At 49.1% G+C, this 21,438-nt stretch overlaps 1 protein-coding gene across 1 annotated transcript in view; it reads right to left on the bottom strand.

Moving 5' to 3' along the window:
• HYDIN (HYDIN axonemal central pair apparatus protein) overlaps window positions 1-21,438 on the bottom strand; it is a 399,212-nt gene that overhangs the window by 36,111 nt on the left and 341,663 nt on the right. Inside the window, exons 69-72 of the mRNA XM_039503100.1 lie at window positions 13,120-13,235; window positions 9,925-10,159; window positions 2,479-2,691; window positions 1,717-1,855 (exon numbers count right to left, since the gene is read on the bottom strand). Of these exons, the coding sequence (XP_039359034.1) occupies window positions 1,717-1,855; window positions 2,479-2,691; window positions 9,925-10,159; window positions 13,120-13,235 (703 nt within the window). The remainder of the gene's footprint in view (window positions 1-1,716; window positions 1,856-2,478; window positions 2,692-9,924; window positions 10,160-13,119; window positions 13,236-21,438) is intronic.

Raw genomic sequence — 21,438 nt, 5'->3', positions numbered from 1 at the left:
ACTGGGATTGCAGAGTTGCAGCCCAGAAATAGGCAGAGTCCAACCTCCTTGCTGATGATGAGTGGCCTTTATGGCCTGCAGTTTGCCCCAGTGAGCGGGGGCTAGATGACGACTGGCAGTAGCCACTGAGGCAAGGTGGGTGAGAGGGTTGGGGCTTCCCCTGGGAGGGGAGACCCAGAGCGGGGGTACTGCAGGGGCAGAACCCTGAGGTAAAGGGCACTGGGGTCCGGGCAGGACACGGGGCCTGAGGCAGGTGAGCCACCGGCCAGCAGAGGGCACTCCAGGCTGAACTTGAGCTAATTCCCAGGATAACCAGCAGGAGGCGCTGTGCCAGTGAGTCCCGCACTGCTACAAGCAGGAAGTCTTCATTTCTAGAACAAGTATCAGAGGGGTAGCCGTGTTAGTCTGGTTCTGTAGAAGCAGCAAAGAGTCCTGTGGCACCTTATAGACTAACAGATGTTTTGCAGCATGAGCTTTCGTGGGTGAATACCCACTTCTTCGGATGCAATCATCCGAAGAAGTGGGTATTCACCCACGAAAGCTCATGCTGCAAAACGTCTGTTAGTCTATAAGGTGCCACAGGACTCTTTGCTATTTCTAGAACAGAAAGTTCTTTAGGGACTCCCTGTATTTTACCCAGGCACTTCTCTGTCCTCCCACCACTATGGTTCCCTTCCCTCATTCTGTCTTCCCTCACCCTCGGACGTGGCTATTGCCCATGAGGAGAGATACCCACACTCCCGACTGTAGCTGCAGCATCCTGTCTCCAATAGTCGGCTGTCATGCAGACTGGAGCTCTCTAGTTAGCCACAAAATAGGTGAGAGCCAACTTCCCCTCCAAAACGTTCTCACTTCTGACCATGGCAGCTACCGGAACGGGTCAGAGGGCAGCGTCCATGCCTGCTTCACACACCACCTCCTGGGCGGGACTGGGATGGCACTGTGCTAGTTTGCTATGGCAGATGTGTGATCTGGCTAATCACAAGGCTCTGAAGTGAGACAATGTGCTTCACGCTGGCCACGAGGGCTTGCTGTCACACAGGCAACAGGCAGCCCCTAACGGCTTTTGAGAGATTCAACCGGGGGCTATAGCGGAAATACTCAGTATCTCAACATTGCTCAGCTGGGTCATCCAATCCCTGGGCTCCGCGCTTTGTCTCTGGGTCCCTATTCATTTCTGCTCCTGGAGAAACCTCCTTCCTTACCCTCACCCACCTGGCCATTTCATTTTCTTACTCACCTACGCCAGAGGCAGCTTGTGAGAGGCCCCCCCGCCTGCCCACGTAGCCTGGGGTGAGTTCAACAGGCTGCCTGCACTGAGGTGTTCGAGGGGAACAAGCTGCCTGTAGTCCCTGCTTAGCCAAGACTGCTAGAGCAGGCTGGCACCGCCTACAAAGTGGGCAGGGCTGGCCAGTGAGTGGGCAGGACCATGGCAACCAGGAGACGTGCTGATTCCATTAATCTCTGGGGCACTCTCCATCCGTGACGCACCAGTGGCAACCCAGATCACATTTACAGCTGCCCTTCCTCTGCCAGTCCCTCCCCATGCCCTCTCCTCAGGTGGTGGGGATGCAAGTTGGCACCACCTGCGCCTGCAGGATTGAAATAAGCTCAGCTCTTTAAAGTGCTTGAAAACAAAGTGCTGTGTAAGAGCTATGCGTTACAGTTAGAGCAGTATTGTACACAGCGAGACACCTGCGTCAGCCTCCCTCCTACCTCAGCCTTCTTCTCAGGCCGGATCTGGCCCATTTCTGTCAGACAGCTGAAGGCTGACTGTTCTCGCGAGTCTTCTGGCTGTTCACAAGCCCACTGGAAGGAGTAGGTGGAATTGGTGGGGTTCACAAGCATGAAGGTCCTGGCCACAACAAACAGAAATTGCCATTAGAAAGGGAACAGTGAACAGCTCTAGGAGCTAGTGGCTTGGCTGCTCTGCAGACACCGGGCACTGCCAGCTCCTCCAAGGGAGGATTCCTTGGCACACCCCATCTACCTCCACTGCTATGGGCATGACAGCTCCATCCCATTACTGGTTCTGGAGTCCCCCAGCCCTCTGGGCTGGCTGGCTACCTTTATCACCTGTAAACAGATACTAAGGTCAGCCCGATGCAAACCCTAGCACCAGAGTGGTGAGGATAAAATCCAACACAACAGGGCTCTTTACTAAGTGGAGCACTCTAGAGGGGTTATTTCCTTTGCTGACCCAATCAAGTATTCAAAGAGTCAAAAGAGGCCAATCCCGTGGAGAGAAAGGAGCGTTACACTGGACGACACCTATGGGCCAAGGACCAGCTGTTTGTCGCAGGACCGGATGGTGGAAGCAAAGGCTAGTCTATGTTGCCCCAAGTGATCAACTGGGAGTCGGACCACAGGAACTGTGCAGCTGTTCCATAAGGAGTTTAGAAGACTGAGGTGACCGGTCTCCGGCTGAGTTGTTGTGACTGGCCAGTAGTCAGCAAGTCAAGCCTTCTCCACGCCCACCTGCTGTTCCGAGTGTGCACTCCGACGGATGCAAACTCAATCACCCTGGTGTTGAGATCCAGCGCAGCCCCCCCGGGCCCTCGCAGCTCTGGGTTGCGCCTGTTTGCGGTGAGGTAGTCAGAGTCCTCCAGCTCGAAATGGCAGTATGGCAGGAGGCTTCTCCCCTTCACAGCCACTACGGGGTCTTGGTGATTGGGCTTCAGGTTGGGGATACTGAGAAGAAATGGACCAGTCAGTGTTATCAAAGGCAGCGGGGCAGCTTTAAGGCTTTGCTGTACACAGCTTTCACGTCCTCTCTCTCAGTAGATGTACTGAGCAGTGAATCAAAGGGAAGCTCACTCTGTGGTGATGAGGCAGCAAAAGGAGACACATGTATAGTAACTCCTCAGTGGGAGAAAAGTGGCACCTTTACTGATAAGCACACTAGAGGGCGTGCTGGTGACTCAATACGGCTAAGCCCTCACTAAGTTTCCATACTCATCCAAAAGCCAGTACTAGTGATCGAACCTCCTGGGGCTTAGGTGATTTCCTATACCCAAGGTAAATTTGTATGAGTCATTAAGACTCCACCAGAACGGTACAAGCCAGGCAAAGGGGCTGCGGGAGGACTGTGAATTACTTACCCTCCATCTGAAAGGCGGAATCCTACTTGTACCCAACCCCCATTTTTAACATTTTTTTAAAATGAGTTTTCTCAGGTTCCCAGGAAGAAGGACTGCTAGGAAGAGATGGAATCCACCTAACGAAGAGAGGGAAGAGCATCTTTGCAGGCAGGCTGCTAACCTAGTGAGGAGGGCTTTAAACTAGGTTTGCCGGGGGATGGAGACCTAAGCCCAGAAGTAAGTGGGGGAGTGGGATACTGGGAGGAAACACAAGGAGGAGGATGCAACAGGGGAGGCCTCCTAATTCATACTGAGAAAGTAGGGCAATCGGCTAGTTATCTTTGGTCCTGCTTTGAGCAGGGGGTTGGACTAGATGACCTCCTGAGGTCCCTTCCAACTCTGATATTCTATGATCTTAGGTGCATGTACACAAATGCAAGAAGCCTGGGAAACAAGCAGTGAGAACTGGAAGTCCTGGCACAGTCACGGAACCATGATGTGATTGGAATAACAGACTTGGTGGGGTAACTCACATGACTGGAGCACTGTCAGGATGGGTATAAACTGTTCAGGAAGGACAGGTGGCGGAGAAAAGGTGGAGGAGTTGCACTGTGTGTAAGGGAGCAGTATGATTGCTCAGAGATCCAGTATGAAACGGGAGAAAAGCCTGTTGAGAGTCTCTGGGTTAAGTTTAGAGGTGAGAGCAACAAGGGTGATGTCATGGTGAGCATCTGCTATAGACCACCAGACCAGGAGGATGAGGTAGATGATGCTTTCTTTGGACAACTAACAGAAGTTTCCAGATCACAGACCCTGATATCTGCTGGGAGACCTACACAGCAGTGAACAGACAATCCAGGAAGTTTTTGGAGAGTGTTGGGGACAACTTCCTGGTGAAAGTGCTCGAGGAACCAACTAGGGGCCATCCTCCTCTTGACCAGCTGCTCACAAACAGGAAAGAACTGGTAGGGGAAGTAGAAGTGGGTGGCAACCTGGGCAGTAATGAGCATGAGATGGTTGAGTTCAGGATCCTGACAAAGGAAGAAAGGAGAGCAGCAGAATATGGACCCTGGACTTCAGAAAAGCAGACTTTGACTCCCTCAGGGAACTGATGGGCAGGATCCCCTGGGAAAATAACATGAGGGGGAAAGGAGTCCAGGAGAGCCGGCTGTATTTTAAAGAAGCCTTATTGAGGGCGCAGGAACGATGTGCAGAAAGAATAGCAAATATGGCAGGTGACCAGCTCGGCTTAACAGAGAAATCTTCAGTGAGCTTAAACTGAAAAAGGAAGCTTACCAAAAGTGGAAACTTGGACAGATGACTAGGGAGGAGTATAAAAATATTGCTCGAGCATGCAGGGGTGTAACCACGAAGGCCAAAGCACAATCGGAGTTGCAGCTAGCAAGGGATACTAAGGGTAACAAGAAGGTTCTACAGGTATGTTAGCAACAAGAAGATGATCAGGGAAAGTGTGGGACCCTTACTGAATGGGGGAGGCAACCTAGTGACCGATGATGTGGAAAAAGCTGAAGTACTCAATGCTTTTTTTGCCTGGGTCTTTACAGACAAGGTCAGCTCCCAGACTGCTGCACTGGGCAGCACAATATGGGGAGGAGGTGACCAGCCCTCAGTGGCAAAAGAAGAGGTTAAGGACTATTTAGAAAAGCTGGACATACACAGGTCCATGGGGCCGGATGCGCTGCATCTGAGGGTGCTGAGGGAGTTGGCGGATGTGATTGCAGAGCCATTGGCCATTATCTTTGAAAACTCATGGCGAACGGGGGAGGTCCCGGATGACTGGAAAAAGGCTAATGTAGTGCCCATCTTTAAAAAAGGGAAGGAGGAGAATCCGGGGATCTACAGGCCAGTCAGCCTCACCTCAGTCCCTGGAAAAAATCACTGAGCAGGTCCTCAAGGAATCAATTTGAAGCACTTGGAGGAGAGGAAGGTGATCAGGAACAGTCAGCATGGATTCACCAAGGGCAAGTCGTAAGAACATAAGAACGGCCATACTGGGTCAGACCAAAGGTCCATCCAGCCCAGTATCCTGTCTGCTGACTGTGGTCAATGCCAGGTGCCCCAGAAGGAGTGAATATAACAGGTAATGATCAAGTGATCTTTCTCCTGTCATCCATCTTCTCCCTCTGGCAAACAGAGGGTAGGGACCCCATTCCTTATCCATCCTGGCTAATAGCCATTAATGGACTTAACCACCATGAATTTATCCAGTTCTCTTTTAAATGCTGTTATAGTCCTAGCCTTCACAATCTCCTCAGGCAAGGAGTTCCACAGGCTGACTGTGCGCTGCGTGAAGAAGAACTTCCTTTTATTTGTTTTAAACCTGCTGCCTATTAATTTCATTTGGTGGCCCCTAATTCTTATATTATGGGAACAAGTAAATAACTTTTCCTTATTCACTTTCTCCACATCACTCATGATTTTATACACCTCTATCATATCCCCCCTTAGTCTCCTCTTTTCCAAGCTGAAAAGTCCCAGCCTCTTTAATCTCTCCTCATATGGGACTTGTTCCAAACCCCTAATCATTTTAGTTGCCCTTCTCTGAACTTTTTCTAATGCCAGTATATCTTCTTTGAGATGAGGAGACCACATCTGTACATAGTATTCAAGATGTGGGCATACCATGGATTTATATAAGGGCAATAAGATATTCTCTGTCTTATTCTCTATCCTTTTAATGATTCCTAACATCCTGTTTGCTTTTTTGACTGCCGCTGCACACTGTGGACGTCTTCAGAGAACTATCCATGATGAGATCTCTTTCCTGATTAGTTGTAGCTAAATTAGCCCCCCTCATATTGTATGTATAGTTGGGGTTATTTTTTCCCATGTGCATTACTTTACATTTATCCACATTAAATTTAATTTGCCATTTTGTTGCCCAATCACTTAGTTTTGTGAGATCTTTTTGAAGTTCTTCACAGTCTGCTTTGGTCTTAACTATCTTGAACAGTTTAGTATCACCTGCAAACTTTGCCACCACACGGTTTACCCCGTTCTCCAGATCATTTATGAATAAGTTGAATAGGATTGGTCCTAGGACTGACCCTTGGGGAACACCACTAGTTACCCCTTTCCATTCTGAAAATTTACCATTCATTTCTACCCTTTGTTCCCTGTCTTTTAACCAGTTCTCAATTTATGAAAGGACCTTCCTTCTTATCCCAGGGCAACTTTATTTACGTAAGAGCCTTTGGTGAGGGACCTTGTCAAAGGCTTTCTGGAAATCTAAGTACACTATGTCCACTGGACCCCCCTTGTCCATATGTTTGTTGACCCCTTCAAAGAACTCTAATAGATTAGTAGGACATGATTTCCCTTTACAGAAACCATGTTGACTTTTGCCCAACAATTTATGTTCTTCTATGTGTCTGACAATTTTATTCTTTACTATTGTTTGAACTAATTTGCCCGGTACTGACATTAGACTTACCAGTCTGTAATTGCCGGGATCACCTCTAGAGCCCTTTTTAAATATTGGTGTTACATTAGCTATCTTCCAGTCGTTTGGTACAGAAGCTGATTTAAAGGACAGGTTACAAACCCTAGTTAATAGTTCTGCAATTTCACATTTGAGTTCTTTCAGAACTCTTGGGTGAATGCCATCTGGTCCTGGTGACTTGTTACTGTTAAGTTTATCAATTAATTCCAAAACCTCCTCTAATGACACTTCCATATGTGACAATTCCTCAGATTTGTCACTTACAAAGGACGGCTCAGGTTTGGGAATCTCCCTAGCATCATCAGCTGTGAAGACTGAAGCAAAGAATCCATTTAGTTTCTCTGCAATGACTTTATCGTCTTTAAGCGCTCCTTTTGTATCTCGATCATCCAGGGGCCCCACTGGTTGTTTAGCAGGCTTCCTGCTTCTGATGTACTTAAAAAACATTTTGTTATTACCGTTGGAGTTTTTGGCTAGCCGTTCTTCAAATTCCTTTTTGGTTTTTCTTATTACATTCTTGCACTTAATTTGGCAGTGTTTATGCTCTTTTCTATTTACCTCACTAGGAGATGACTTCCACTTTTTAAAAAGATGCCTTTTTATCTCTCACTGCTTCTTTTACATGGTTGTTAAGCCACGGTGGCTCTTTTTTAGTTCTTTTATTGTGTTTTTTAATTTGGGGGTATACATTTAAGTTGGGCCTCTATTATGGTGTCTTTGAAAAGTGTCCAGGTAGCTTGCAGGGATTTCACTCTAGTCACTGTACCTTTTAATTTCTGTTTAACTAACTTCCTCATTTTTGCGTAGTTCCCCTTTCTGAAATTAAATGCCACAGTGTTGGGCTGCTGAGATGTTCTTCCCACCACAGGAATGTTAAAGTCATTATATTATGGTCACTATTTCCAAGCGGTCCTGTTATAGTTACCTCTTGGACCAGATCCTGCGCTCCACTCAGGACTAAATCGAGAGTTGCCTCTCCTCTTGTGGGTTCCTGTACCAGCTGCTCCAAGAAGCAGTAATTTAAAGTATCGAGAAATTTTGTCTCTGCATTTCGTCCTGAGGTGACGTACCCAGTCAATATGGGGATAATTGAAACCCCCACTATTATTGAGTTCTTAATTTTGATAGCCTCTCTAATCTCCCTTAGCATTTCATTGTCACTATCACTGTCCTGGTCAGGTGGTCGATAATAGATCCCTACTGTTATATTCTTATTAGAGCATGGAATTACTATCCATAGAGTCTCTATGGAACATGTGGATTCATTTAAGATTTTTACTTCATTTGATTCAACATTTTCTTTCACATATAGTGACACTCCCCTCCCCCTCTCCCCACACGACCTGTTCTGTCCTTCCGATATATTTTGTCCCATTGATTGTCCTCAGTCCACCAGGTTTCTGTGATGCCTATTATATCAATATCCTCCTTTATCATGCGGGAATCTAGTTCACCCATCTTATTATTTAGACTTCTAGCATTTGTGTACAAGCACTTTAAAAACCTGTCCCTGTTTATTTGTCTGCCCTTTTCTGATGTGTCAGATTCTTTTTTATGTGAATGCTTCTCATCTGATCTGGCCCTTACATTTTCCTCTTCCATCCTCTCCTCCTGACTAAAACCTAGAGAATCTCGATCAATAGACTCTCCCCTAAGAGAAGTCTCTGTCTGATCCCGTGTTCCTCTGCAGCAGTCGGCTTTCCCCCGTCTCTTTCCTAGCAGCCTAAATTTGGCCCCAGGACATCTCTCCTACCCTTCCCTAGGTCATTGGTACCTACATGTACCATGATCACCGGCTCCTCCCCAGCACTACACATAAGTCTATCCAGATGCCTCGAGAGATCTGCAACCTTTGCACCAGGCAGGCAAGACACCATATGGTTCTCCCGGTTGTCACAAACCCAGTCATGTCTGACCAACCTGACTGCCTTCTATGATTAGATAACTGTCTCTGTGAATATAGAGAAAGCAGTGGACGTGATATACCTTGACTTTAGCAAAGCTTTTGACACAGTCTCCCACAGTATTCTTGCCATCAAGTTAAGAAGTATGGATTGGACGAATGGACTATAAGGTGGATACAAAGCTGGCTAGATCGTAGGGTTCAACGGGTAGTGATCAACGGCTCCATGTCTAGTTGGCAGCCAGTATCAAGCCGAGTGCCCCCAGGGGTCTGTCCTGGGGCTGGTTTTGTTCAACATCTTCATTAATGATCTGGATGATGGGATGGATTGCACCCTCAGCAAGTTCGCGGATGACACTAAGCTGTGGGAGAGAGGTAGATATGCTGGAGGGTAAGGATAGGGTCCAGAGTGACCTAGACAAATTGGCAGATTGGGCTAAAAGAAATCTGATGAGGTTCAACAAGGACAAGTGCAGAATCCTGCACTTAGGAAGGAAGAATCCCATTCACTGTTACAGACTAGGGACTGACTGGCTAAGTAGCAGTTCTGCAGAAAAGGACCTGGGGGTTACAGTGGATGAGAAGCTGGATATGAGTCAGCAGTGTGCCCTTGTTGCTAAGAAGGGTAATGGCATATTGGGCGGTATTAGTAGGGGCATTTCCAGCAGATCGAGGGATGTGATCATTCCTCTCTATTCGGCACTGGTGAGACCACATCTGGAGTATTGTGTCCAGTTTTGGACCCCCCACTACAGAAAGGATGTGGACAAATTGGAGAGAGTCCAGCAGAGGGCAATGAAAATGATTAGGGGGCTGGAGCACATGACTTATGAAGAGAGGCTGAGGGAACTGGGATTATTTTGTCTGCAGAAGAGAAGAATGAGGGGGGATTTGATAGCTGCTTTCAACTACCTGAAAGGGGGTTCCAAAGAGGATGGATCTAGGCTGTTCTCAGTGATAGCAGATGACAAAACAAGGAGCAATGGTCTCAAGTTGCAGTGAGGGAGGTCTAGGTTGGCTATTAGGAAACACTATTTCACTAGGAGGGTGGTGAAGCACTGGAATGGGTTACCTAGGGAGGTGGTGGAATCTCCTTCCTTAGAGGTTTTTAAGGCCCGACTGCGATGACTTAGTTGGGTTTGGTCCTGCTTTGAGCAGGGGGTGGGGCTAGATGACCTCCTGAGGTCTCTTCCAACCCTGATATTCTATGATTCTATATCATCCCTGATCACCTCCTCTCCAGAACTAAACAGCCTAAGGGATCCAAAGGGGTGGCACAGGTTTGGTCCCAGGGCTGATGGCTTCCAAGCTGGGACTAAACAAAGCAGTAGGTTTTTGATGCCCCACCTTTCCTCGACTGCATTGTCGGCCCATCCATTCCAGGGAGCACCGAATCCCATTCACACCAAAGTACTTTGGACAATAATTCCCTGTTACTAGCACGTGTCAAGATGCAACCCACCCAGAGTGCTTCCTACCTGCAGAGTAGGTGGCCCTCAAACTCTCCCACTTCCAGTGGGGAGAATTTCAACAGGAACTGCTGCTTCTTCCCGGCTGGGATGATTCCACTGCTGGGTTCCACAGAGAATGGAGGGAGAGCAGCAACAGCACACAGGAAGGATGAGACACTCTCCAGAACACTGCCTAGCTGGCTGGCGGGTCGACTGCATGGTATTTTGGTGGAGGCAGCAGATGTGGCAGATGGGAACTCTCCTGTGTTGAGGAATGGGTGGTTAGGTCAGTTTCACTGGATTTGTCTTTGAGGATGAAACCTCTTGTTCTGAGCCCAGACCCTCCGATTCAGTATGATGGACAGAAGGCCGAGGGGATTTGGTTTAAAGACCACACAAAGGCTATCCCCCTTCGCAAGCCCTTTCCAAGGATGATTCCAACCAGGGTTAGTGAAAGGTGTAATGTAGCTTCATGTCATCACTTCTGCACTGCCTCTTCCTAACTCCTCCTATGCTGAAAAAGACCTAGAAAAGTTCCTTATAAGGGCATGAAATCAAAATGCTGAAAGACACCCCATCACGGTGGTCTGAACGCGGTGCCCAGAGACCACTGTGACCAAGGCTATGTAAGTACCTATATGGGCCGTTATCATCCATGCCTGGTTAGCAGGGTTGCACAGATGAATCTGAGGGCAGAATGTGGCTCATTGTGTGTATGTGCTTTCAGCTGAAAAGGTAGCAGACATTAAGTGATCAAGGGACAGCACAGGTGTATATTGCAGTGTCTGGTCTTCTCTTCCGCTGTTTATCAAGCTTCCACAGCCAGCCATCGCCATCGCCATTGCCATCAAACCACAAAGCAGGGGCATAATGGAACAGCCCAATGGTCCAGTGCACCCTTACTCAGGGCATGGCCATTGCCAGATGTTAAATTCCTTCAGTACACCGATTTATACATTACACTGTGGGAGAATTTCCTTCCTGACGCATCTGGCGATGAGTTTATGCCTTGAGGCATGAGGATTGAGAGTGCTTATTTCCATCCTAGCGAATTTAACTGCTGGTGTTAGTTTTACTCATAAAAAATCTAGTCCTTGTCCTTCTCACCCTTTTGGTAGCTGGCTGCATAATATGCTGCACAGCAGCTGAAGACATGTTAAAGATGCACAGAAGCATTTAGCAAAGCTCCCTCATGCCTCAGAGAGAGCAGGCTAGGCCATGTTGGAAGAGAGCATCACATAATTGAACTGTCCCTGCTGCTACACGTATGGGACTATCTTAAAAACAAAAATGCAGCTTTAATTACAAATATTTTGCAAGCAGGAGGAAAAGTATGTCTATATTGTGGCACCAGTTCAACAAGGCTATTAAGCGTGTGCATAATAAGCATGTCTGTGTTTGAAGTTATGCACATGCTTAGGGGCCTTGTTGAATCAGGGCCTAAGAGGAGTGAAAACAATAATTCATCAGTGTGTGTGGGGGGGAGGAACAATACCAGAAAATGTGGAAATGGCAGAAGTGCTAAATGACTTTTTTGTTTCCATTTTCACTAAAAAGGTTAGCAGTGATTGGACGTCTAACATAGTGAATGCCAGTGAAAATGAGTTAGGATCAGAGGCTAAAGTAGGGAAAGACTAAGTTAAAAATTACTTAGACAAGTTAGATATTTTCAAGTCATCAGAGCATGATGAAATACATCCTAGGATACTCAAGGGGCTGACTAAGGAGATGTCTGAGCCATTAGCGATTATCTTTGAAAAGTCACGGAAGACGGGAGAGATTCCAGAGGGCTGGAAAAGGGCAAATATAGCACCAAGCTATAAAAAGGGGACTAAGGACACCCTGGGGAATTACAGACCAGTCAGCTAAACTTCAGTCCCCAGAAAGATAATGTGCAGGGGACTGGACTAGAAGACCTTTCGAGATCCCTTCCAGTCCTATGATTCTACGATTCCATATCTCTGCCGTGAAATGCTGAGTGATGACTCAGAATCCAGGATGTGGGAGGGGGCTCTTGGCTGGGGCAGGCAGTTGGGGTGCAGCAGGGGATGAGGGGTTTGGGGTGCAGCAGAGGGTGAGGGGGGGGGGGGGCCGGCGGGGCCCCCCGGCGGGGGGGTAGGGCTGAAGGATTTGGAGTGTGGGAGGGGGCTGCAGGTTGAGGCAGGGAGTTGTGGTTCAGGAGTGGGTGATGGTTCTGGGGTGGGGCCAGGGATGAGGGGTTTGGGGTGTGTGGGGTCTCTGGGCTGGGACAGGGGGTTGGGGTGCAGGGGGGTCAGGGCTCTAGGGAGGGGATGCAGGCTCTGGGGTGGGGCCGGAGATGAGGGGTTTGGGGTGCAGGAGAGGGCTCTGGATTTGGGGGGGCTCAGGGCTGGGACAGGGGGTTGGGGCTCAGGGTTCGGGCATGGAGTTACCTCGGGTGGGTCCCAGTCAGTGGCACAGTGGGAAGAGCGGGGGGCTAAGGTAGGCTCCCTGTCTGTCCTGGCACCATGCTGCGTGTGCCCCGAAAGCAGCCAGCAGGTCTAGGTCCTAGGATGGGGGCCAGGAGGCTCCGTGCGCCGCTCACATCCACAGGCACCGACTCCCGCCCCCAGTGTGCAGCCGGTGCTCGGGGCGGGGGCAGCACGTGGAGCCCTGTGGCCCCTCCACCTCGGAGCTGGACCTGCCGGCTGCTTCTGGGGTGCAGCGCAGTGCCAGCCAGGGCAGGTAGGGACTAGCCTGCCTTAGTCCTGAAGCACTGCCGACCAGACTTTGAACAGCCCAGTTGGCAGTGCTGACCGGACCCTAGCAGTGACCTTGATGCCATTACCCTGAGACCCTCCAACAGGACTCCCCCCATGCTCCCTTTTCAGCTCCTGACCCCCCACCCCCAACATGTGGCTGACCTCTCTGACCTTTGCTGACCTTTCCACAGTGCCCAGCAGCTCTGCCATACCAGTCCTGGGCACTCTGAAGGTGGGGGAGCGGGAAAGAAAGCAATAAGAGGGGAAAAAGGAAAATTCTTTATCCAAACCTGAAAGAAGCCACTTGCCTCAGGATGATGGGGGAGGAGCAGAGTTATGATGTCACCTTCAGAACTCTGCTGTGCTGGTGCCTCAGGCAAAGAGGCCCAGCCTGCTCCCTGAGCTCTCAGGTTCCCTGAATGCTGCAAAGCCCCTATGGGTTACAGGAGGAAGCTGCTGTGGGGAGCGCCAGGTCGGGGGGAGAGGGGGCTGATTGCTGTACCTTCAGGACTGCATGGCAACGGTTCTTTGGTAAAGTTGACTGCCCTTCTGCTGTCCTCCATGACCACCTTCCAGGAGTACTCCAGCGCCACATTCCCCTTATTGGACAGCTGGAACCTGCAAAGGCAGCCGGGGAAAAGGGAGAAGAAATAACTTATCTAACAGAAGCACTGAAAAATCATCTCGGGTCAGATTCTGACACCCTTACTCATGCTGAGTAGCGCTTTGCTCTGCAAGCCGTGGCATCAATTGGAAGGGGTCCACAAGTGCCGTTCAGCTTGCGGAAGGGGAGCAGAATGTGGCCCACGCATTTCAGCAGATGGTTCAACAGTGTATCCTGCCTGCCTGGAGCGAGGGCTCGGGGCAATCCTAGCACCACCCCACATTATACTGGAGGGGCTGGCACCGGCGGCTCGTGACAGCAGAACGATTTCTACTTCTGCGTCTTGCAACTGACAAACCTGTTACACGTCTGGTAACTTTGGCATTCGCCATCAGTGAAATAAGGCCTGTTTTTAGGACTGTGTAGTAATTTGGGCTGAATGCTGGCAGTATGTAATCAGGGTAAGAATCACTCTAACGGGAGTTCGGAACATAAATGCCTTGTAGGCTTGGGCCCTGACTGGTACAGTAGTCACTCTCTGGACCAAAATAAATGTAGTCGGCTCTAGGGATGAGTGTGGCAACTATCTGGTGTCAGCCATACCGCACAGCACCTTGCTTTGTTTATGGGACTTATTTATTTCAGTGACACCAGGCCCTGTGAAGCAGAATGGGATCAAGGACGATTCCTCCAGTGCAAAGGAGGGAGCTGGGAGGCAGAATGTAAATGCCAGGATGTGGGATAATGTCTGGGCCCCAGAAGACAGTGCCATGGCAAGCCTTCTGACAGGCACCCAGAGCCCTGGCACAAGCAGTAGCAACTCTTCTGCCTCCTGGTGCTTATCAGCTGTCGGAAACAACAGCAAACAAACTGAACTACCGTATATACGCCATCATAAGCCGGTTCGTTTATAAGCCGACTCCCCCAAGATGGATAAGTAACAATGGAAAAATTTTATAACTTTGGCTCCCGGGCCATCAGGATAAGCTGCTGATGGGCTGAGATGGTTTGTTTACCTCAAGTGTCTGCAGGCACGGAGGTAAACCTAAGTAAACGAAGTGTCCCAGCGCGCCAGCTGCTTACCCTGACGGGCCAGGACAGCAACTGGTGGGGAAATTCTTTGGGGGGAGAAGCTGGGGGTCAGGGGAGTAACCCCTGTGACCATCCCCCACATGACCCCACCCCTAGCCCGGGACTCCCACACTCTCCCCATCCCATCCTTTCCCACCTTATCTGGGGAGGGCCAGGGAGGATGTCTCTGACCTGGCTGGAGCTGCTCCGGCAGGCTGGGCAGCGTGGCCGCAGCATGTCCCGTGGGCTGGGCCGGGCAGCATGGCCACAGCACGCTCCAGGGGGCTGGACAGTGCATGGCCGCAGCCTGCTCTGGGGGGCGGGGCCGAGCGGCATGGCTGCAGCCTGCCAGCCAGAGGGCAGCTTCGAAGGCTGGGGGCAGAGCAGCGTGGCCAGAAGGGGAGAGACTCTGGCCCCACCTCTTCCCTTCTGGCTCTGCTGGCTGTGCTGCCTCTCCTTGCTCCCTCTGTTGGGGGGAGGGGCTGCGTCCCACCTCTCCCTCTCTATACCCATTCTTAAGCCGACCTCCTTCTCCGGTGCTTCCCTTTTTTACTAAAAAACTGGACTTATGAATGAGTATCTAGGGTACTTCCCAGAAGCTCCCGTCTAGGGACATGGCAGGCTAATGTCAGAGCACTGAGCCTCCAACTGTCCCAGGGGGTTGGGGAGATGAGCACTAACACCTGTAGCTTAGTAGTACTTTGGAGTGAGTTGGCCCTGGCTCTACAATACCACTTCCTTCACTGGTAGCAGAGACGGTTACTCACCCTGTGCAGTAACTGAGGTTCTTCGAGTGCTGTCCCTGTGGGTGCTCCACTTCAGGTGTTGGTGCGTCCCAGTGCCATGGATCGGAGATTTTTGGTAGCAGTGTCCGTCTGAGTCGCACAGGCACAGTAGTCGTCTTGTGGCATCATTGGCGCCTCTTCTAGCGCACGCGTGACCCAACCCTCTCTGTTCCTTCTCTACTGTAGAGACCTTACTGCAAACTCCGAAGTAGAGGGGAGGAGGGTGGGTAGTGGAGCCCCCACAGGGGCACTCATCTCGAAAAATCTCAGTTACTGCACAGGGTGAGTAACCTCCTCTTCTTTGAGTGATGTCCCTGTGGGTGCTCCACTTCAGGTGATTGTAGAGCAGTGGATGTAAGGGACTTAAGATTCGCTTGGGCCATTGAAGAGAGCATGGTGAGGCCTATTATGGCGTCTGACCTTGAGCTTTGAGTGATTGCATAATGGTTTGTGAACGTGTGCACAGAGGCCCAGGTAGTCATTCTGCATATGTCTATTATCGGTACATTGTTCAAGAACTCTATGGACATTGCTATTGAGCATGTAGAGTGGAATCTGATCCCCTCTGGGGATTCTGTGTTATTCGTATGATAACAGAGTTGGATGCAGGTAGAGGTTGCGTGGATATTGTGCTTCCCTTGGAGCACTCTGTTGTGGAAAAAAAAAGGACTTCCAGAAAGGCTTGGTTTTATCTAAATAAAATGCTATTGCTCATCTGACATCTAGTGTATGTAAGATAGTCTCTTGTGAGCTCCCATGTGGTTTGGGATAAAACATAGGGAGGTGTATGGGTTGGTTTATATGGAAGGATGTTGATATTTTAGGTAAGAATTTCGGGTGTGGTCTCAATGTGACCTTGTCTTTAAAGAATATGGTATAAGGGGGGTCAGCCATGAGCACCCCATCTCACTTACTTGTTGAATGGAGGTGGTCTTCATCGATGGATGAAGCAGGGAGCAGGTAGCTAAGGGCTCAGATGGGGGTCTAGTGAGGCGTTTAAGCACTAGGTTTAAATCCCATGCCGGCGTAGGTTGTTGGACTTCTGGGTAAATGTTCTGTATGGCAGTGAGGAAACAGTTGGTGACTGGGCATGCAAATATCGAGATTCCCTTGATCTTATGGTGGAAGGCTACAATAGCTGCGAGGTGTAGTTTAACTGAGCTTGTTGAGAGACCCGATTTCTTCAGTTCTAGTATGTAGTCCAGCACTAATGGGAGTGGCACTGTAACTGCGGTTAACTGTTTTTGTCAACACCATACTGTGAATCTTTTCTATTTTTGCAGGTAAGTATTGCGAGTGGTCGATCTCCTGCTATTTAGTAATGTGTTTAACTTGTTCTGAACCGGCTAATTCGTCGTGTTGGAACCATGTTGAAGCCAGACTTTCAGGTGAAGTTTCTCTGGATTTGGGTGGAGAGTCCTGCCTTTGTTCTCTGAGAGGAGATCGGCCCACAGTGGAAGAGTTCATGGGGTGCATACTGCCATGTGCATCAGGACAGGGTACCAGGTCTGCCTGGGCCACATTGGGACTGTGAGTACGATGTGGGTCTTGTCAGCACGTATCTTCTGTATCACTCGTGAGATCAGTGGGATCGGTGGGAATGCATACATGAGTGATGTGTCCCATGTGATGAGGAAGGCATCCCCCAGTGACGGGGGTCCCAGTCCTGATCTTGAGCAAAAGAGTGGGCATTTGTGGTTTAGTGACGATGCAAACAGGTTGACGGGGGGAAGCCCCATCATTGAAATATTGACTGTAGGATTCAGTTATTTCCCATTCATGTTCCTGGGAAAACTGTCTGCTTAGTGTGTCTGGCACCATGTTCTGGCATCTGCGGAGATAGGAGGGCAAGATGTTTACTTTGTGGTGTATGCACCAGTTCCACAGTTTCATGGCCTCGGTGCATAATGAGAAGGAGTGAGCTCCTCCTTGGTGACTGATATAGAACATGCATGTTATATTGCCGGTCATTATCCACTGATGGATTCTTTATCCCTGGTAGGAAGTGCCTGCTGGCATTGCATACTGCATGTAGCGCTAGCAGATTGATGTGTAGTCAGGTTTCCACTGTTAACTACCTGCCTTGAACAGTGAGTTGGTTTATTGATGGTGGATCCTGCTGAAAGGGGATCCCCATGCACACATTCTCTGGTTTTGTCCACCACTGTAAGGAGACCAAGACTTTTGGTGGTGCAGTTCATCTCTTGTTCAGGCTGTGTTTGCTGGGGATATATACTAAGCTCAGCCAGGCTTGTGGGAAGCACGTATGAAGTCTTGCATGTCTTACCACAAATATTATGGCTGCCATGTGACCTAATAGTTGTAAGCAGGTTCATGCTGATGTTTGAGGGCTGTTGTTGACTACTTAGATGAGGCCGGTCAATGTTACGAATTGGTTCAGGTACTGATACTCTGACCTGTGTGGAGTCGAGGTGTGCCCCGATGAAGTGCAGTTGTTGTACTGGAAGTAGGGTTGATTTTGTTAATTTATTTGTAACCCTAGATTCTGGAAGCGTGTGATAGTCTTCTACACAATGTTTATCACTTCTTCTCGAGTCAGGCCTTTCAGTAGACAATCATCTACCTATGGGGAAAATCATTATCCCTTGTTCCGTATGTGTGCTGCCTCTACTGCAAGGGTTTGGGGAAAGACTCTTGGTGAGGTGGAGAGGCCAAAAGGTAGTACTCTGTATAGACAGTGATCACCCCGCACTGTTAACTGTAGAAACCATCTGTGAGGGGTGTGTATGATAATGTGAAAATATGCATCTTGTAGGTCGAGGGCTGAAAACCAGTCCCCGCTGTCTAGCGCTGGTATTACTGTGGCCAGTGTGACCATCTTGAATCTTTGGGTTTGTACAAATTTGTTGAGCTTTCTGAGATCCAGAATGGGTCTCCAGCCACCATTTTTCTTCTGGGTCAAGAAATAGTGGGAGTAAAAACCCTTCCCTCTTTGTTGTGGGAGAACTTGCTCCATGGCACCTAACTGTAGAAGATGGTTTACTTCCTGTCTTAAAAGGTGCTCATGAGAAGAGTCCCTGAAGAGTGACAGGGAAGGGGCTGAGGTAGAGGGGTGGGAGAGAAAGGAGATGGCATAGCCCAATCTTACAATCTCCACAACCCATTGATCCATTGTTATTGATGCCTAGACTTGGTAAAATGGGCATAGTCGATAGTCAAAGAAACATGGTATTGGCGCTGTATAGTGGGGGAGGTCGTGCAGACCCTAGACCAAATATTCAAAACTGTTGTTTGGAGGAAGCCAGTTGCGATGCTAAGGGCTGACTTTGAGGTATTCTCCAGCTCTGTAGTTGCTGTCTGTTTCTTTGTAGTTTGTATTGTCTTTGTTGTGGGCAATGTTTTTGTGTCCAAACCCACGGAAAATAAACAGAAATTGGGCTTGTTTTAGGCTGAGTTGCCTAGTGTTGGCTAGTTTGGGGGCTTGCTAGGGCTTTTAAAGTAGCTTGTTACTTGTTGCTTCTTTTTTTTAATTGGCTCCCGGCCCCACCCCGCCCCCAGGCCCAGCCAATCAAAAAGCTTGAATGGTGATTGGCATTTGGCTCCAGCTGCTGCGTCGCCTGCATGCCTGTGCGTGGTGACCTGCACATGGGACGACATGACGTGCACGTGGATTGTGCTTTAAACAATTTGAAGTTCCTGGTTCTTGCCTGGCTAGGCCAGATATTAGCTCCCCAGAGGCAACAGCAAGGAAAGTAACCAACACCCGGGGGGTGTCAAACAACCCATCAACAACCATTGTCCAGCAAGGGAGCTACAATTCAATGACTCGCCTGCATGAGGCCACACCAGGGGAATTGCTCAACCTTGCCTGGAGACTCAGCAATGCCCCCAGACATGTCTGGATTTGTGCTCCCCAAGCACATGGACTGAGAGTATAAAACTGAACACAGGGGGGCCATGCTTGGCCTTTCTCCTTCACCCACCTCCACTGCAAGCAACAAGGACACTCTAAAGTCTCCAACTGAGGGGACTGGCCCAGATTTCAAGAGTGAAATCTGTGTACTAGGAACTGCAATATCCAGTGGGGTGAGGAAAGCTGCTTAATCTAGATGTTGCCCAGTCTAATAGGGTTGAGAGTTTAGACTGAGTGCTTAGATTTTGTTTTCTTTTGGTAACTAACTCTGACTTTTTGCCTATCACTTAATATCACTTAAAATCTACCTTTTGTAGTCAATAAATTTGTTTTACTGTTTATCTTTACCAGTGAGTTTGCATGAAGTGTGTGGCAAATCTGCTCATGTTTTGCAAAGGCTGGTGTATGTCCACTTTCCATTGATGAAGTGGTGAACCAATTAATAAATCTGCATTGCTCATCTTGAACAGTGCAAGATGGTATATTCATGGGGTACAGTGCCGGGAGCTGGGGGCGGGATTTGGCTCTGGTGGCTCTGGGAGCATTCCTGCAATCTATCTGGGTGTGGGGCTCCACATGCGGTTGTGCTGAGCGATCACAGCGCCTGGAGGGGTTTGCTGCTGCTCCCTAGCAAGGCATTGTGAGAGACAGCCCAGGCTGGAGAGAGTTCAGGGGGGCACAGTGATCCCACAGTCCCAGACTGTACCCCGGGGATCCCGTCACATAGAGTGTTGGGGTTCTTTTAGGGCTTGTTTTGGTCTTGTTTTGACAAGGGATTAGCTTGTTTTTTGGCTTATTTTGAAATCCAGGTTGCTTATTTACAGCGTGAAAGTTGGCAACTTTACGTAGTGTCACTGAGGAGTACACTTTTTTCAGCTGAAAAGGTCGAGCCTTTTGTGGTCCTTGACCTGAGTGGTGGACCTGGATTGAGGCTCTTTGCCACGTTGATTTGCAGCTTTGACCACTAGAGAGTTGGGTTGTGGGTGGGAGAACAGACAATCCATCCCCTTGGTGGGGATATAATATTTTCTGTCCACCCTTTTGCACATTGGTGGTACCATCACCAGCGTTTGCCAGATCATCTCTGCCCATTCCATGATGTCATCATTTATCAGGAGAGCTATCTTGGAGGATGAAGATGTGTGGAGGATTTGTAACAATTTATGTTGGTTATCCTGAACCATCTCCAGTGGGATATCTTGACTGATGGCTACTTTTTAAACAGTTATTGAAATTGTTTGAAGTTGTCAGCCGTGGTAGAGGGTTGTGACATTACGGCTTTATCTGGGGACAATGATGAACTGTGTGCAGGTGATGTGACCTCTGGTCCGGGCCTTCTTCTCTCTCTTCTTCTGTGTCCTCCAGTACCTCTGAAGTCTCCTAGCTAGGGGATGGTGAAGGTTGTCTGTTACAGCTGTCCCCTGCTGCATTCCTTTTTCCCCTCTCCTTTCTGTTTGTCCTGTGTGGCTGCCCCTCCCGGCCATTGTGCTAACTAAAGTCACAGCCCTATTCATAGGAATGGCCTGTACAGACTAACTGGAGCCATTGCTCTGCCTAGGGAGGGGGCTTCTTGCTTCTTTGTTTGGCTCCTTTGTTCAGACCCGGGCTCGGTGTGGGGGGCGCTGCCCAGAAATGCAAGACCTGAAGTGGCCAACTAATTAAGCATATGAGTCATACCTGTGGCTCAGAACATGCCCAGGCATGCCTATGCTTACCTGCAGCCTTTCCCTGCCTTCTCTCCTCCCCTGTATCAAGAGGAGCCAATCAAAAGTACTGGTGGGAAACTGCCTAAGTCTTTGGGGGGCCCTCTCCCCACTTTCGTTTGTTTTTGAGCATACCCCCGTTTTTAAACTTCCCTCCCACGAACAACCAATTTGTGCCTGGAGATCTCCTGATCATTGTAAGCGAATCGAGTCCTCTCTCCATCCTCCGATGCTACTGCTGTTCCTGTCTCTGTGCTTGCTGCTGTCCTGGGGATTGGTAAGAACTCCCTCTTGCAAACTCCCCCTGTCCTAGCTGCTGGCCTTGTTTCCCCAGCAGACAGACCCAAGCTAACTCCTTGGTCTGTATCTGTAATCTGTTTCTTGCTCCGCAGCGCCTTTGCTGCTAAAAATAAGCCTGTGCCGCTGCTAAGCTGTGCCTTCCTGGACTGTATCCTGGGCTGCTGGCAATCAGGTTCTTAGTCTAGATAAGTTGTAATTTCATTTTGCATAGCTGTGGTTAAGTTAGGTTTAGAGTATTGTTTGTATTGTGCTCTGTAAATTAAGTTTAAAAAATTGTTGCATTGTGTTCTGTTGCTTGCTAATTTGTGTAGTCTTGGTTAAGTTAGATCATAGATAAGATTTTGCTGTGTTCTGTATAACTGCGGTTAAGTCTGTCTTCCCGCTGCCCTAACCTCCCCCCGAGCTTGCCCGTGTCCCCCACGAGCTCCCCAGTCACTCCTTGCAGTCTCTCTGCTGTTTAAACTTGCAGCCTGTCTGCTCTCTG

The sequence above is a fragment of the Mauremys reevesii genome, linkage group 16, assembly GCF_016161935.1.
Source record: "Mauremys reevesii isolate NIE-2019 linkage group 16, ASM1616193v1, whole genome shotgun sequence".
Lineage (NCBI taxonomy): Eukaryota > Metazoa > Chordata > Testudines > Geoemydidae > Mauremys > Mauremys reevesii.
This window is presented reverse-complemented; position numbering and strand designations above follow the sequence as displayed.